The 14370-nt window shown below is 41.1% G+C and overlaps 1 protein-coding gene across 1 annotated transcript in view; it reads left to right on the plus strand.

Annotated features, from left to right (window-relative positions):
• The first annotated feature begins 5128 nt into the window (after positions 1-5128).
• Positions 5129-14370, plus strand: part of MRTFA (myocardin related transcription factor A) — a 46003-nt gene continuing 36761 nt past the window's right edge. The window contains exon 1 of the mRNA XM_056341951.1: positions 5129-5310. Within this exon, the coding sequence (XP_056197926.1) occupies positions 5226-5310 (85 nt within the window). The 5' untranslated portion in view covers positions 5129-5225. The remainder of the gene's footprint in view (positions 5311-14370) is intronic.

A 14370-nucleotide genomic window follows, 5' to 3' on the forward strand; every position in this document is an offset into this window, starting at 1 on the left:
AGAGATTCTGAAGTTTTAGTGCTTGCAGTAGAGGGTTATTGGTTGGGGGCTGCTGATTATTTTCAGGTAGGTGTCTCTCCTAGGTTGGGAGAAAGATTTAAGGGAAGAAGAGGTGAGAATGCGTGCTTGTACAAAGTAGCCTTCTGTCACCTGTACGTGTTCTCAGAGCAAATGCATATAAGAAGACTGTTTCCCAGATCATCAGTTTAGCTTTCTCTGTAACTAAAATTATATATTTAATAGTTTAAACAGGAAGTGCGAAGAGACAGCGTGGCTTCTGCAGTCGGAGTGGTGGTGCTTTCCTAGCTGTGCGTGTGGCATGCTTACAGTCAGGAGGTGCAGTGGGAGAGGGCAGTGCTCAATCACATGATATTGCCTGTCTGGCAGGTGTCCGTAGTGTGAGTAGAGAAACCAACTGTTCACTATTTTGGGTGAATGAGGTTGGCTGTTACTGCAAGTGGCCCCGCGAAGAAGTCCACGCATCTGTTGATAAGTGCCACTCTGCCACGCTGGGATCCCGAATGCTTATAGCTACTTGCTGAAACAGAGAAGCTTCTGTCTGAGCTTTGAGATTGTAGGAAGAAAAGTTTTTGCCAAGAGCCTTGCTGATTCTAGTATTTAGATGTTGGCTGTCAGGATTTGTCTGTGCCTCGAGTAGCTCTCTGTTCCTATGCAAGCACAGCCTTGGAATCTAGCAGTAAACTAATTTATTTTTTTTCCATTCTACTGCTTGGTGCAGTGACCGAAACCTGGTAGCAAGGGATTGCGTCTGGGTCTCTCGTGAGGATTAAGCACCCTTTCCACCAGCCTGGGACGCCTCCTGTGTTATAGAATCAGCCTTCAGGTCCAGGGATTTCCTCTAATATGTTGGATAAAGCCAAGACACTCCAGCCTGCCTATGTTGGGATTGTGCCGCTTGCAGAGACTGTGTCAAAGCAAGGGAAGAGCTGTTCAAGCACATATCAGGATTCATATCACAGCTTACGAGAAGGTTAGCAGGCTCTGCTTTCTTTGTTGTAGGCCCTGTATAATTGGTTTGTGGGTTGGCTTTTCTGTTTTTTATTTTTCTTTCTTTCTTTCTTACTTTTTTTTTTTTTTCCCCTTGCATATTGAATCTGCCTGCTTTTTCTTTTCTGGGCAGTAGTCCAGATTTTGGGTTTCCCACTGACTCCTGTGACCTGTTGTCCCTGAGGGCGCTCATAAGCATTTCACAGAACAGGGCTGGAGCTCACTGTGTAGTAACTTGCAGTGCGTGGACCATGGGACAATTTTACTTGCATTTGGAAGTTTTAATTTCGGAGTTTAAATTTCTTCCTCTCCTCTGTATCTATAGGGCTCTTGTGAGCAATGTTTTAAGGTTGTTTTATTAAAAGTGTAAAGGCTTGTTCTGGAGTGGCAACTCTACCCTGAAGGAGATAGTGTCATGTTTTAAGCTTCAGTATGTTGTTTGGAGAGTTGTGAAAGGAGAGAGGTGTGTGTATCTAAATGTGGTTCTGTTTAGATAATTCACATAATTTGCAGGTATTCTCCTGCTAGTATATGTGATATTTTTTTTTTCTTAATAGGTAGGGGTTTGGCAATTCTGAAAGATTATGTAGACAGGTAGAGGTCAGATTTCATGGAGTGATGTCTATGAGGAAAGAAGATCTGGAGGGATTGAAGAAGATTGAGAAGATGAAAAAAGATAGTGATCCATTCATAGTGTGCAGCATAATAAATAGCAACAAACAGGAACTGGGAAAAGATTGCAGGGAAGAATGGCAGAATATAAAATGCCAATGGCAAACATAACAAGCTTTACGTTTTATCAGAAATACTGGATTTGTCTAGCTACAGGTGAAATTTTAATAGGAACTTGCAGGAGTGAACAAAGATCTTGAGCACAGTGGCCTCAGAAATAAGGTGATGACTGATTTCAGGAGTGAGTAACGTGATCTGAGAGGAGTGGAAAATGATTTTCAGTGACATTTTGGACAGAAAAGTAAAGGGTGGTAGGAGTTGAGGATAAAAAGCCAGATATAATAGAAAGATAGCCAATGTGTGGAAGATGATTTTAGCTTTTGCAAATAGAGGATTTTTCTCTCGTGCAGCTCTAGGCCTGCTGAGGCTGCCAAAAAACCTGTGAAGTTTCTGCACCCTATTGTCATTCTCCCTACCAAGACTCCTTAACATATATCAAGAATTAGCTTTTTATTAGATTTTTAAAATATTACTATTTTTGTTGCTTGTTTTTATTGGGATACTCTATGTCGAACAAATAGGGAAAAGGAAAAGAAAACTGAAGTCACAGTCCTCAAATTCAAGTGTGGGAGTAATAAATCCGTTAGTATAGGCAGCATTCCCAGATTACTTTGTCTGCTCTGGAGGCAAAGAACTACACCATGTCAGTCTTCAGAGGGAAAAGACAACCCAAAATTAAAAAAGGTAGAACTGGCAGCTGTCTTGTATTTGCAAAGCATTGATATTCACAGAAGGTGAGCAGTCTGCATTTGGATGTGCTAGGGTACATCTTCTATCCACTCACTAAGTATCACAAGCTCTACAGTGGGTAACATGTAGAATGAGGGAAATGCAATTTAATCAATATAAAAATGTTTGTTGCTGTCTCAGGTAGAAGTGAATTAAGGTAATTGAATTCTTCTATAATTCTGATTATTGAAAAAGCTGTTGACTCTGCAAAGTCTAGCAGTATCATCAGCCTACCTCGTGTCTAATTCATGATACTCTAATATCATATGTGATGAGGAAAGCTGCTTTCTACCAGCTGCCAAACGCAGGGTAAGGAAGACAAATAGATGCTGCCAGCTTCTTTCATATCAGAAGAGAAAAGAATAACCTTTTAGCTTTGCTGCTGCTCCATTCAAGTCTCTTGCGGTCTTGGGATGCCTGTTGTATTTATGCTGTAGCATGCACTGTAATTTGCAGAGCCAAATCTTACAGGCAGGGAAGAAGCAGATGCACTCACATGTAAACCATTATGGAAGCTTTGGAGGTCCAGAATTAGCACTGAGCTGAAACTGTAACAACTATTGTACCTTAGTTTTGGTCCCTCCAAAAATGGGACAGTTTAGTTTTGTTATTGCCTAGAACAGAAAATTCATACATTTCTCGTTCTTTACCACACACCAGTGAATGGGTGCCACTCTGCTTTCTCTTTTCAATAAAGCCAGGCATGTCTGCGTTATGCTGACAATACTCATACCTGTGCTCTTAATGAATCTCATGAGAACCAGCTGTCTGGAATAGACTTAATCTTCTTTCCTTGTCTCTGGAAAACAGATGGTCTCCTAGATTTGATTTATTTATTTTTTTGAATTGGGACTTAACATTGAAGTTTGGGAACTGGCGGTCCTTTCCACACAGAAATGGATTTGACATGAGGGAGTCAATATATGCTTGTATATTTTTCAAAGTATGTGTTGGGGCTGTTATGTGTAAAATTCCTAGAATTCAGGAATCCATAAACATGTTTTCTGTTCAAGAATGCCTTGGAATGATTTAGTTTTCAAATACCAGAGCCCAGTTTGCAGTTCCTAGACCAGTTAACACAACAGTATGGTAGCCCCTCATGCAAGATATGAAGAGGGAATGGCAGAAAGCTACTCAAAACCCAGTTAACTTTCATGTGAGTCTAGCTTAGAATTAAGCACTTCCAAAAGTAAATTCCAACTTTTCCACCTCTGTGCAATGTCTTTCATTCATTGCTCTTAAACTAAAAACTTTTTTTGGCAAGTCCTCCCTTCAAAAACGTTCAATGTGACTCGGGGGCTGACAGTGAAACTCACCTGTCTTTTTCCAAGATTTGTGTCTCAGGGCCCAGACACATGAACAAGTTTCTGCATGCCATCTGATCTGCGGTAACTGTGTGCACATACTTGGTCTGCAGCAAATGTGAGGTAATTTGAGTTAGCTTAGCCTTTGATTAAACTATTAATATCTGTTCAGTACTTTGAAGAGATCAGGAGTCGTGCAAATGCTTGTTAACATATGGCTTTCTTAATGAGTAATGTAGACCTTATTGTCATATAACACCTCTGGGCACCTGAAGGCAAAGCTGGCGGGTGGCTGTGCCTCAGCTGGCAGAGGGCAGGAGAACCTGCACTTGTGGGCTTGGAAGCTCTCCATACCGAGGAGGTGTCCCCAGTGAGAGGGCAGCCCCTGCATCTGAGGCAGCTCACAGGAATGCAGGGTGACTTTTTTCTGTAAAGGTTGATCCTGTGTCTTCCTAGTTCAGAGTGGACCTGAAGATGCTGTGGGAGATGTCAAAGCAATGCCTCATGCAAATGCCTGGGTAAGCAACATCAGAAACCAGTCATAAAGTATAACAGGCCAGATACATCCCACAATTCAGAATTATTTAGGCAAATAGTGCTCTGACACAGAAAAACATAGAAGATATGTTGAACCTATGAGGAGCTAATCTGCTGGCATTTCTTGTGGCAAATCCAGAGGCACACCAGATGTATGCGGTTAGACTCCCTGTAACCTTGTGCTGCAACCAGCCTTTGCAAATGTTGGCACAGCGGCTGTGACTATGCTTAAAAGGTAGGAGGTGCAGTGAAGGTAAGATAATGATATATTAATGTGAGGTGGCTCAAAGTTGGCAGTAAGATAGCAATTCAAAGTTATTTTTGCTTAATTCCCAGCATGCCTCATTTGGCTGCCAGGGGTCAGTACTGGGTCCAGTCTTGTTCAACTTACAAATCAATGACCTCGGTGAAGGGACTGAGTGTACTCTTAGCAAGTTTGCTGATGATACAAAACTGGGAGAACTGGTCAATACACCAGAAGGCTGCACTGCCTTGCAGCGAGACCTGGACAGGCTGGAGAGTTGAGTGGAGAGAAACCTCATGAAGTTCAACAAAGGCAACTGTAAGGTCCTGCACCTTGAGAGGAATAACCCCATGCACCAGCACAGGCTGGGGTTGACCTGCTGGAAGGCAGCTCCATGGAGAAAGACCTGGGAGTCCTGGTGGACAGCAAGTTGCCCATGAGCCAGCAGTGTGCCCGTGTGGCCAAGAAGACCAGTGGGATCCCGGGGTGCATGAGGAGTGTGGCCGGCAGGTCAAGGGAGGTGATCCTCCCCCTCTACTTTGCCCTGGTGAGGCCGCATCTGGAGTGCTGTGTCCGGCTCTGGGCTACCCAGTTCAAGAGAGACAGGGAACTACTGGAGGGGGTCCAGTGGAGGGCGACAAAGATGATGAGGAGACTGCAGCATCTCCCTTATGAGGACAGGCTGGGAGACCTGGGCCTGCTTAGCCTGGAGAAGACTGAGAGGGGATCTTACAAATGTCTCCAAATACCTTAAGGGTGAGTGTCAAGAGGATGGGACCAGGTTCTTTTCAGTAGTGCCCAGTGACAGGAGAAGGGGCATTGGGCACAAACTGAAACACAGAAAGTTCCATCTGAATATGAAGAAAACGTCTTTATTTTGAGGGTGACAGAGCACTGGAACAGGCTGCCCAGAGGGGTTGTGGAGTCTCCTTCTCTGGAGATACACAAAACCTGCCTGGGCATGATTCTGTGCAACCTGCTGTAGGAGAATTTGCTTTAGCAGGGGGGCTGGACATCTGGAGATACGATCTCCAGAGGTCCCTTCTCACCCTGAGCATTCTGTGGTTATGTCACTCTGAAGACTAAAGGTGTTTCAGGGTATTTGTTAACTCTATGACATGCATAGGAAGCTTAGGGAAGGGGTTAACACTGAATGACCAGGGTTTTTATAAGTGAGACCTTACCAGTGGAAGGAGAGTTGTAGCATTATCCCTGGAGTTGAATTCACATATTTTTCCAGTCTTGCTGCCCTAATGTGTTTTTGCTTTTTTGGATATGACATGTTCTCCCCTCTTGGAGTTTACTGAACTATTCCTGTCAGTGTAATGATCCCCAGCTGTTGCTTTAGCCTTAGCTATTTTCATGCTGGGAAGGGGAGGAGGAGGAGGAGGAAAGGGACAGAGGCTAGCTTGTTTACCACACTGCAATCTACTTTATTTGTCAGAAAACGGCTACTATAATACTTGCTTTAGCACAAAGTAATATTAAAAGGGAAGAGTTGTAGATTTGGACCTGTAAGAGCAAGGAGACAGAAGGACTCAACACATGCAGAAAACAAAAAGAATAGAAACTGGGTGTGGTGCGATGAGTACAGCTGTCAGTAGCATTTATGCAGAAAATGCTTTGAACTAGTAATGATACCAAGTAAAATTTGCAGTAAGTACTTTCCTGCCCTGTCAACTGAATTTTCTTCACAGTTGAACTGAGCTTCGTGTTCAATGGCAGTGATGCTGGGGTTTCGATAATCCCAGCAACTGGGAAGCATGTTAATAAAGCTTGAAAAAACTTGTGTGGCTTTGGAATTGTTATTTGACAATTATCTGTTGTTTATTTTTTTAAGAAAATATCTGTATTTATACTTGTAAACAGCAAATGACTGATGCTCCTAGGAGCTGTTGCAAAGCAGATGCTTTTTTGAAAATAGAACTATGATACTTAAGCCCAGATTGCCTGTTTTGCATCCAGAAACAACTTCTGCAGTTAACATGCTTGTTCACAGTCCTTGCCAGACAGATGTCACTGTGACTTTCCTGCCCAAAGAAGATAAGGGTCAGTGACAGTTGCTGTTTCTGCTTGTGGTTTTGGATCCACATCAGGCTGCCTGAGTAAATCTTATCTCGGTACTTTTATCACCTATAAGACCTGTCACTAGTCACCTCAGATTTTTCAGCATTCTGTCACACCTGCAAGTCATTGATCCACTACTTAATGAATATCTATACCAAAAATAAGTGCCTGCTTAGATCTTTCCTTTCGTGCCCCCACTCACATCTATTCAGTCTTTTCTCAGCATTGAATTACTGATCATGTCACCTGCTGCATCAATAAATTTTGATCCAAAATGTTAAAGCAGCACATTTCTTGGCAAGAACCTCTGCAGCCGATGGTAGAAAATGGGATATGGCTCCTGACATAGCTTAAGTTTATCAAATGAAAACATGCAGTGTGCCTATGGGGCAAATTGTGTTCCATTTTCTTACAGGAGGCCTCTAACTTGACGCATGATCTGCTTGAACGGCTTTAACATGGAGCAGAACTAGTGGTTTTCTTTCACTTGGGCTAGGGGAAGTAGATACAATGTTTTTCCCTGCCAGTATGTAAAATTCACTAACCTGATATCCTTCCAAACTAAGAGCAGACCTGCAGTAGCTGAAGTATATGGCAATATGGTGATTACTAATAAGAACTACAAAATGGTTTTTTGCTCATCAGTGTATTCAGGCTTTTTCCTGGTGTTGAGTGAGATGGGTAGAAGAACTGTGCAGGTGACCTACTGTCAAAGTTTATTGTGCATATAATATAGTTAGCCTTCTTCCAAGAAAACAAAGGTTTGAACTTTCCATTCTGCAGTTCTGCCATCTAAAGTTAGCCTTAGCCTGATGAATCTAAGAAATGTGAAGGGTCAATAATAAGGAAGAGGATATATTGCTCTGGGACATGGATTCCTTCCAAAATTGACAGTGAAAATGTTACTGTCAATTGAAATTGGTGAAATCCAGGCTTGCTGAAGAATCTCATTTTAATAGTCTTATAAAGAAAATATTTTGGTAAAAAAATAGGTATTTGAAAGTTTTCAACAGAAGTGCCCATAATGCATTTTCCTCCATGATAGTGACAGGGATCATCTGTTGCAGTCATGTTTATGAAAACCTTGTTCTGTGGTCTCCATCCCCAAAGGCAGCTCATGGGCCTGTCATCATTCTGAGGGTATTTCCTGTGATATCTCTGCTGCACCCTACGAGCTGACACATTTAAAATCTTTTTGGTAACCATCCTCACTGAAACACTTGTCAGGGCACGGACATTATGCTGCTCAGCTGGTTTGTTGGGGGCAGATCTGAGTGATGCTCTGGATGACAGAAGGAAGAGATCCACTTTCGACTTTCTCTGTGTGGAGTTTCCCCAGCTTCATGTTTCTATATGTTTCTGTAGTATTAAATGCATGGAGGCTGTAGCTGTGGGTTTTGTAGGAACTGAATGTGGCAGTAGCTATGTTCTGCAGGTACTTGTCTCTGCAACGCAGCAGTGCTGGAAGCCAGGATGTACAAGCTCCCTTTGTGTAATTTGGTCAGTATTACGAGCAGCATGTAACCTGTCCCTGCAAACAGTTGTGGATTTTCTTTCTTATTTTGGTGAATGCTCTTTCTGATGCTCTTTTCATGCTCTTTTTCTTCACTTTCACTTTCCTAAGCTTTCATGCCTCTTTCTGTATTATATGTGAAAGTCCTTCTAAGCCTGCTTGCAGCTCACACCTTTTCCATGCTCTGATGTCAAATTCTCCCTTCTCAGAAGTGAATGTAGTAGATGCTAAACTAGTAGTACCTTTGTGCCTCACCGAGAGGCTGTTTTACTGCTGCTAATAATAGCTGTCACATTGACTGCAGGCAGTTTAGAACGAGGATTGTATCTTCGGGACTGACATGTGACCATAAATCTAACTACAGTGGCTGCAAACACTGTCACCACGTAGCTATCTCCCCTGCCTCTTTGCTGGAGGGAGCAACAGAAAGGAAACGTGTCTGCCCTTCACTTGCTTTTGTTCAGTATATTAGTGAAAGCCCACCTCTTTCAGCAGCTGGAGAGAATCTTCCGCTGCGTGTAACGAGTATGGGAGTACCTATTGCTGCCAGCCATCTCCTCTGTGCCCTTCAGTAGAGGACTGAGCCAGCAGTAACGGTTTAAACATCTGCAGAATTTGTCCACCAGTCTGAAGTCAGTGGTCATGCAGGCCATTCTGATCTGCTGGGTTTTTTTAGTTTGCTGAATGACCTGTTACACAGAATTATATTATTTAGATATTTATAGCTATGATAGCACTTAAGAACCACATTAAGCCTCATAGCCAGATTTGTTTTCAATGCTTCCCTTGTGGAAAAAAACAAGAAAGTCAGTCCCGGAGATCTGTAGTCCAGACTTTTAAAAGAAAGTAAATATCCAAAGAGAAAGGAAGTAAAAAGTAGTAGATGTTGTATGATTACAGTTTAAAGAGTTTTGGGGAATTCGATGTACTTTTTATGTGTACTGCAAAACCTGGGGATCAGCTTCTATACTGGGCTGCTGTGAAGGAACTGTTTTCTAATGTAGAAGGATATGATGGCCATAGCTGAATCTTGTAACTGTTTTACAGGTAGAAACAGCATTAAAGAAGGTGTCAGACTGTTGCAGTACAAAGGCCAGAATCTGTATGTGAACCATGATCATGACACGTGTTCTTTGCAGTCTTTGAGAAATCAGCAAAGATGTTTCTCACTACCATGAATTAAAGAAATATGATAATTCCTTGTAGCATCCACCTGAAATTCCTGCTAAGAGAAGATGCTGGGGCTTGGACAAAAGCTGGTGACAGGCAAGCTAATCAGATAGGGAATGCTCTGACTCTTTATTTTGCATGTAATATGCTTGTTGGGCAAAACCACTTTCGTTCCATGTCCGTGAGGTAACTGTCATCATAATCAACCAATTGAAGCTGGGAGATGCTCAAGCTAGCTAATTTAAAATTGTAAGGGCTAGCTTTCAGAGTTTCCTATATTGGTTAATTACTTTTTCTAAAGAACTGCTGGATTTGTATTTAAATTTGCATAATTCTAAGTCCTTTTTTCTATCGCTTGTGGAAAAACACATTTGCTTTCATTTGCATTTTGTTTCAGTAAATCAAACATTTTTAGGTGATTGAGAGTCTGAAATGGTCTTGAAAATACAGAATTATTCCACGTTTAAGTAGAAAACCCAAAACCACAGCCCATATGTCAAAGCGTCCCAGCTGTTGCCACAGAACTTCTGTGATATCTTGAGCATTAGATGATTTCTGCGAAGGGAGCTTGTAACTCCTATCTGTAGAGGGTGCCCTGTGGCAGAAGGAAGGCTGAATCATTGGGCCAGCATCACAGTCTTGGTAGAAATGTTTGAGAAAGTTTTTGGTCTTGATCTGAGAGGCTGATAGTTCACTGGAGAGCTGTGCTGTAGCAGAAATTGCACAGTGGGAGGTGGGCAGTGAAGGAAAATATTGGACCATGTCTGTTATTGCTGAAAGAGGCATGAAAGGATTTCTTAATCAATTTTAGTATTATAAACTTGTCTAATCCATCATGGTTTAAAGGGAAGAATTGTTCAGATTCTGATATATCTTCAAACATGTTTTTTCTTCTAGAATTTTCCTGAAAAAATATAAACAACTCTCATGTCTCATCTGTAAGGGAAACAAAAAGGTTGGAGCAATTTCTTCTTATAGGCAGAGATGCCTCTATCTTTACAAGAAAAAAAAAAAGAAAAGGGTTCAAACTTTTTTTCCTTTTGTACTGTAACATTAGTAGACCGCTGTAGATCTGATTGTCAGGATCTAACTACCCATTCCTTCTATTTCCTTCATTTGTCCCCATCTGCCACATCACATTAAATTATCTGGGAGAATTTCTTTCTAGGGCCTTCTTTTCTTTGCAAGGTGGTTAAGGGCAGTGTTAGTTCCTCCTTGTTCATTGTTTCATGGAAACAAAAATCAGTGTAGACTGTGACTCAGGTTTAGACGGAGCACTGGGAAATTCTCTCTGATTTCCCCCCCCCTTAAGGTTTCTCTTCCAGCTATAAATAGAAACAATGGATATATAGATGGCATCAACAAGCACTGATTACAGATATTTACTGTCTTATGATACTGGTGTCTCAATTTCAGGTAGACCTTTTCACCTAGGTATTTTGTTACAGGTCATCTTGTTGAATCATGCGTGGTAGCCAGATTCCATACATACAGATATGTGCCTAGTTATTCACATGCTTAGTTTTCACCTAACCAGTATTACTGGGATAAAATGATTATATAAGAATCATTACCCTGCACAGAAAGCAAAGAAAAAGAAAGCTTTTCTTGATAAGCTTGTTGTACATTTTTGCATGTTGCATATCTTGCTAAATGTATCAGTTGCATATGTTTCAGGTTGATTTCTTAAAGTCCTTTTAACAGTTTGACCAAGTGCTGAAATGGACTATTAGGTGTACCAAGATTTTATGATAAGAGTGAGCTTCTATGTGTTCAATAGAAAGACTTATGTACTGATGGTAATACATTTATCTGATTTTAAAATTTTAGTTTTAAAGAAGTCAAAGCTGGCATTGCATTAGAAAGTAACAATGATTAAAATATCATTAAACCCCCCTAAATTTTACATGTTTAATGAAAATGGCAGGAGTTCAATCATGAAGGAAGAATGTAAAGGCAAATGCTGTAAAATGCATGCCAACTGCTAGTCTTTGTTTTAAATAAACACTAAAAGAACCCTGCAAAATTCAGCATAACTTTTGTAGTAATAATCAAGTTTGCATATATTTAGTCATGTAGCGCCCATGAAATAAACATGTTCAATTGTGTGCAATATTGAGAACTGAGATTGTAAACTTCTAAGGCTATGAACTGGTTCTTCCTTTCGTATCTGCAATTTTACCACCCCAGAACACCAACGCTGACTGCGCCTTTGGGAACCACTGACGGCAGTAACTATTCTGTCCTGTGTGGAGGTTAGATCACATTATGTTATGATACTTGGACCATGCTACTGCTTTTGTTTGTCTTGTAATGCTGTCCTAACAAAATTAAAATTGCTGTAAACAGTGGCTATATCTTCTAAATGCAGTTTTAAATTAACATTACTTTGATTTCCACATTGTATCAAATTTGCTATGAAGCCTCAAAAATGACCTGCTGAGGTGGCTTGTTGTTCTGTGCTCACAGTGTGAGCCAGCTATCTTGTGGTGCAATGTGGGGATGGAAATAGATTCTTTTGCTTTTCATTGTGTATTTGCTTCTGATTTCATATTCTTTGGGGACTAGTTTCTTCTGTAGGTTTGAATCTTTGATTCTGCTAAATTAACTATATCAAAGAATCCGTATTTGTTTGTCTCCACTAAGGCAGCTATTTAATGTCTCGTAACACTGACTCATTAAAAGATAATACATGCAAATATTTCATCATCCTTTGAAAACATTTTTTTAAATTATTCCTATTTCATATTTCTCTTCTAACAGCATCCTTGCAGCAAAAAGTGACTATTGCCCTGTGCCTGTATTTTTTTGTTTCTATTCTTCTGGAACATGGTCATATAGACAATGCATCTAATGTATCAGCAGGCATGTGTAAGCTGCATGTCCTGTCAGTGATTTTATGTGACCCAAGAACATTTTGAGCTGTAGAAGCTTCGAAGAGTTTGATTTTATCAAGAAGCAAGCCCTTCTAGTCCTGAGGGTGAGAGTCAGTTAATTGTCTCTCTTCCTTCTCTTCTGTGTTCTTAAATGACCAGTTGCTCCTTTTTCTGTGCTTTTCAGCTGCTTTTAAAAGTTTGTGGGCATTTGAGAGCCTGAAGGCTTTTTGAAGTGCTTGATGGGAAAAAACCCAACACCTAGTGTTATGTCACACTCATGTTAGGTCCTTGGGTTATTACTAGCACATCTACTGCAAAATATTTTGAAAGTTGTTGCTTTGGATGCGAAGGATCTCTTCTGCTTTTTAAGAATCTTTTGACAGTGGTCTTAAGTCTACATCAGGCAGAATTGTGGTCCTGTTCTCACCTGTACAAATTTTTAATGCTCCCAAAAGCTTATCAAGAGGATAAGAAAAAAAAGGTGGTCGTGAAAAAAGTTTCAGATCCCTCTATACTAGATCTGCCTTTGATGCAGCTGCATGGCTTTCTTGGTTAAACCTCCTGTTTGGCTTTGTGCCTACAATCGTCTCTGTTGGACAAACGCTGTTGGGTAAGGAGTTCATCTGTGTTCTCCAAACTGATACGAGACATCTGTCCACCTAAGTGTATTCTGGCAGAACATGCTGATATCTGTAGCGATACTAAGAAGTCCGCTTTCATCATTAATGTGACCTGCAATAGGGAACCACTCCTGATCCTGGTTTTGTTTCCTGTGCAGGGTCTGGTTCGCAGACCTCCTCTTTGGGTGTAGGGAGAGTGATCCCAATCCTACTTCTCACAAAGAGAAGACCACATCATGAATATAAATAAATAGCTTTTGCCTCTAGTGTGAAAGGTTCTTGTAACAGTTTGAGACCAGAATGAATTTTCTTTCTATTCTTTACCCTCCCAAACTCCATTTTCTCACTAGTATGGTTGCTAAGGAAGAGCTGAGGAAACTGCCTGCATTTTAATAGCAGCCATTGTTGCTGCAGTAGAGAAAAGAGGTAGTGGAATGTGAGATAGTCTCAAATAGTAAAGAAATAAACTTCTGCTTAACTGTGCCTTTGCCCAGGCTTGCTCCAAGCTATTCTTTGAAAAGCATTGAGATGAATAGAACCTTATGGCTGTTGATCCCAGCAACAGTGGATGCTTCCAAATTGTGAGGATCAATGGTGTTGTCTGCTGCTTCTCCTTCACCCTGCAGAGGGATATGAATTTTTGGCATCCCCTTCCCAGGGTAGCAAACTGTCATATAATCCCTGCAGTTTGAGTGTCATTTACAGTCTGCTTCACTTAAATGCTTCTCTGTTAACTGCACAGTCTGCTTAAATGCAAAGCCAGCATGTATTTCCCATCAGCAGTTAGTGGATTAAAATGCTGTTAGGCTCAGAAAATTGCCTTTAAAAAAGGCCCGAAAAGTTGGCTTTTCTTTGTTGGCAACCCCCATTCTAGCACATTCTGTGTGATGTGGGGGGTGTTGTCAACAGTGCCAGAAAAATGCAGCTCTGGGGGAAAAAAAAAAAAAGTTTTCCACCTCAGCAACTTGAGTTATTTTCAAAATTAATTTGACCGTTGCGTACTCACTTATTGATCACAAGCTATCATAGCTGAATTTTTCTTAGAGCTTCTTGTGGACATTACAAAAAAATTTGGTAATATTAACTGCCCTTTGCTGCTTCTGTACAGAAAGGTGTTGCAACTGGAGCTTGGCAGATGCTGCTCTTGCTGGTGTGTGAACCATAATCTAATCTGGTTTCCCATTGAAGCATGAAGGGGTTAATATGAGTCAGCATTTGTTTTGTAAGTAGGCAGAGCTGAGAAATGCTCAGAGACCATTTTCAGTGTGAAGGAAATGTTTTCTCACCCCATCTCCGATGGAGTGAATTCAGATAAATGTAGGCTATAACCTCCACTGAAAACGGCTGATGTACCGCATATTCCAAAGCTGAATTTGGCATTGGCTACTGGTCACATGTGACTATTTAATCAGAAACTAGGAAAAAAAAAATCTCTGTGTAATTAGAAGGCCTGCTGTTGGCCAAATGGTGAGTGGAAAGGTGGCTTCACCAAGTGGAAAGATGGCTTCACCCTTCAAAGCAGCAGTTACATGGCTGTGATATTCCAAGTTAGAGGCCCCAGTTCTGCGCA

Source organism: Falco biarmicus, chromosome 5 (assembly GCF_023638135.1).
Source record: "Falco biarmicus isolate bFalBia1 chromosome 5, bFalBia1.pri, whole genome shotgun sequence".
NCBI classification, from domain to species: domain Eukaryota; kingdom Metazoa; phylum Chordata; class Aves; order Falconiformes; family Falconidae; genus Falco; species Falco biarmicus.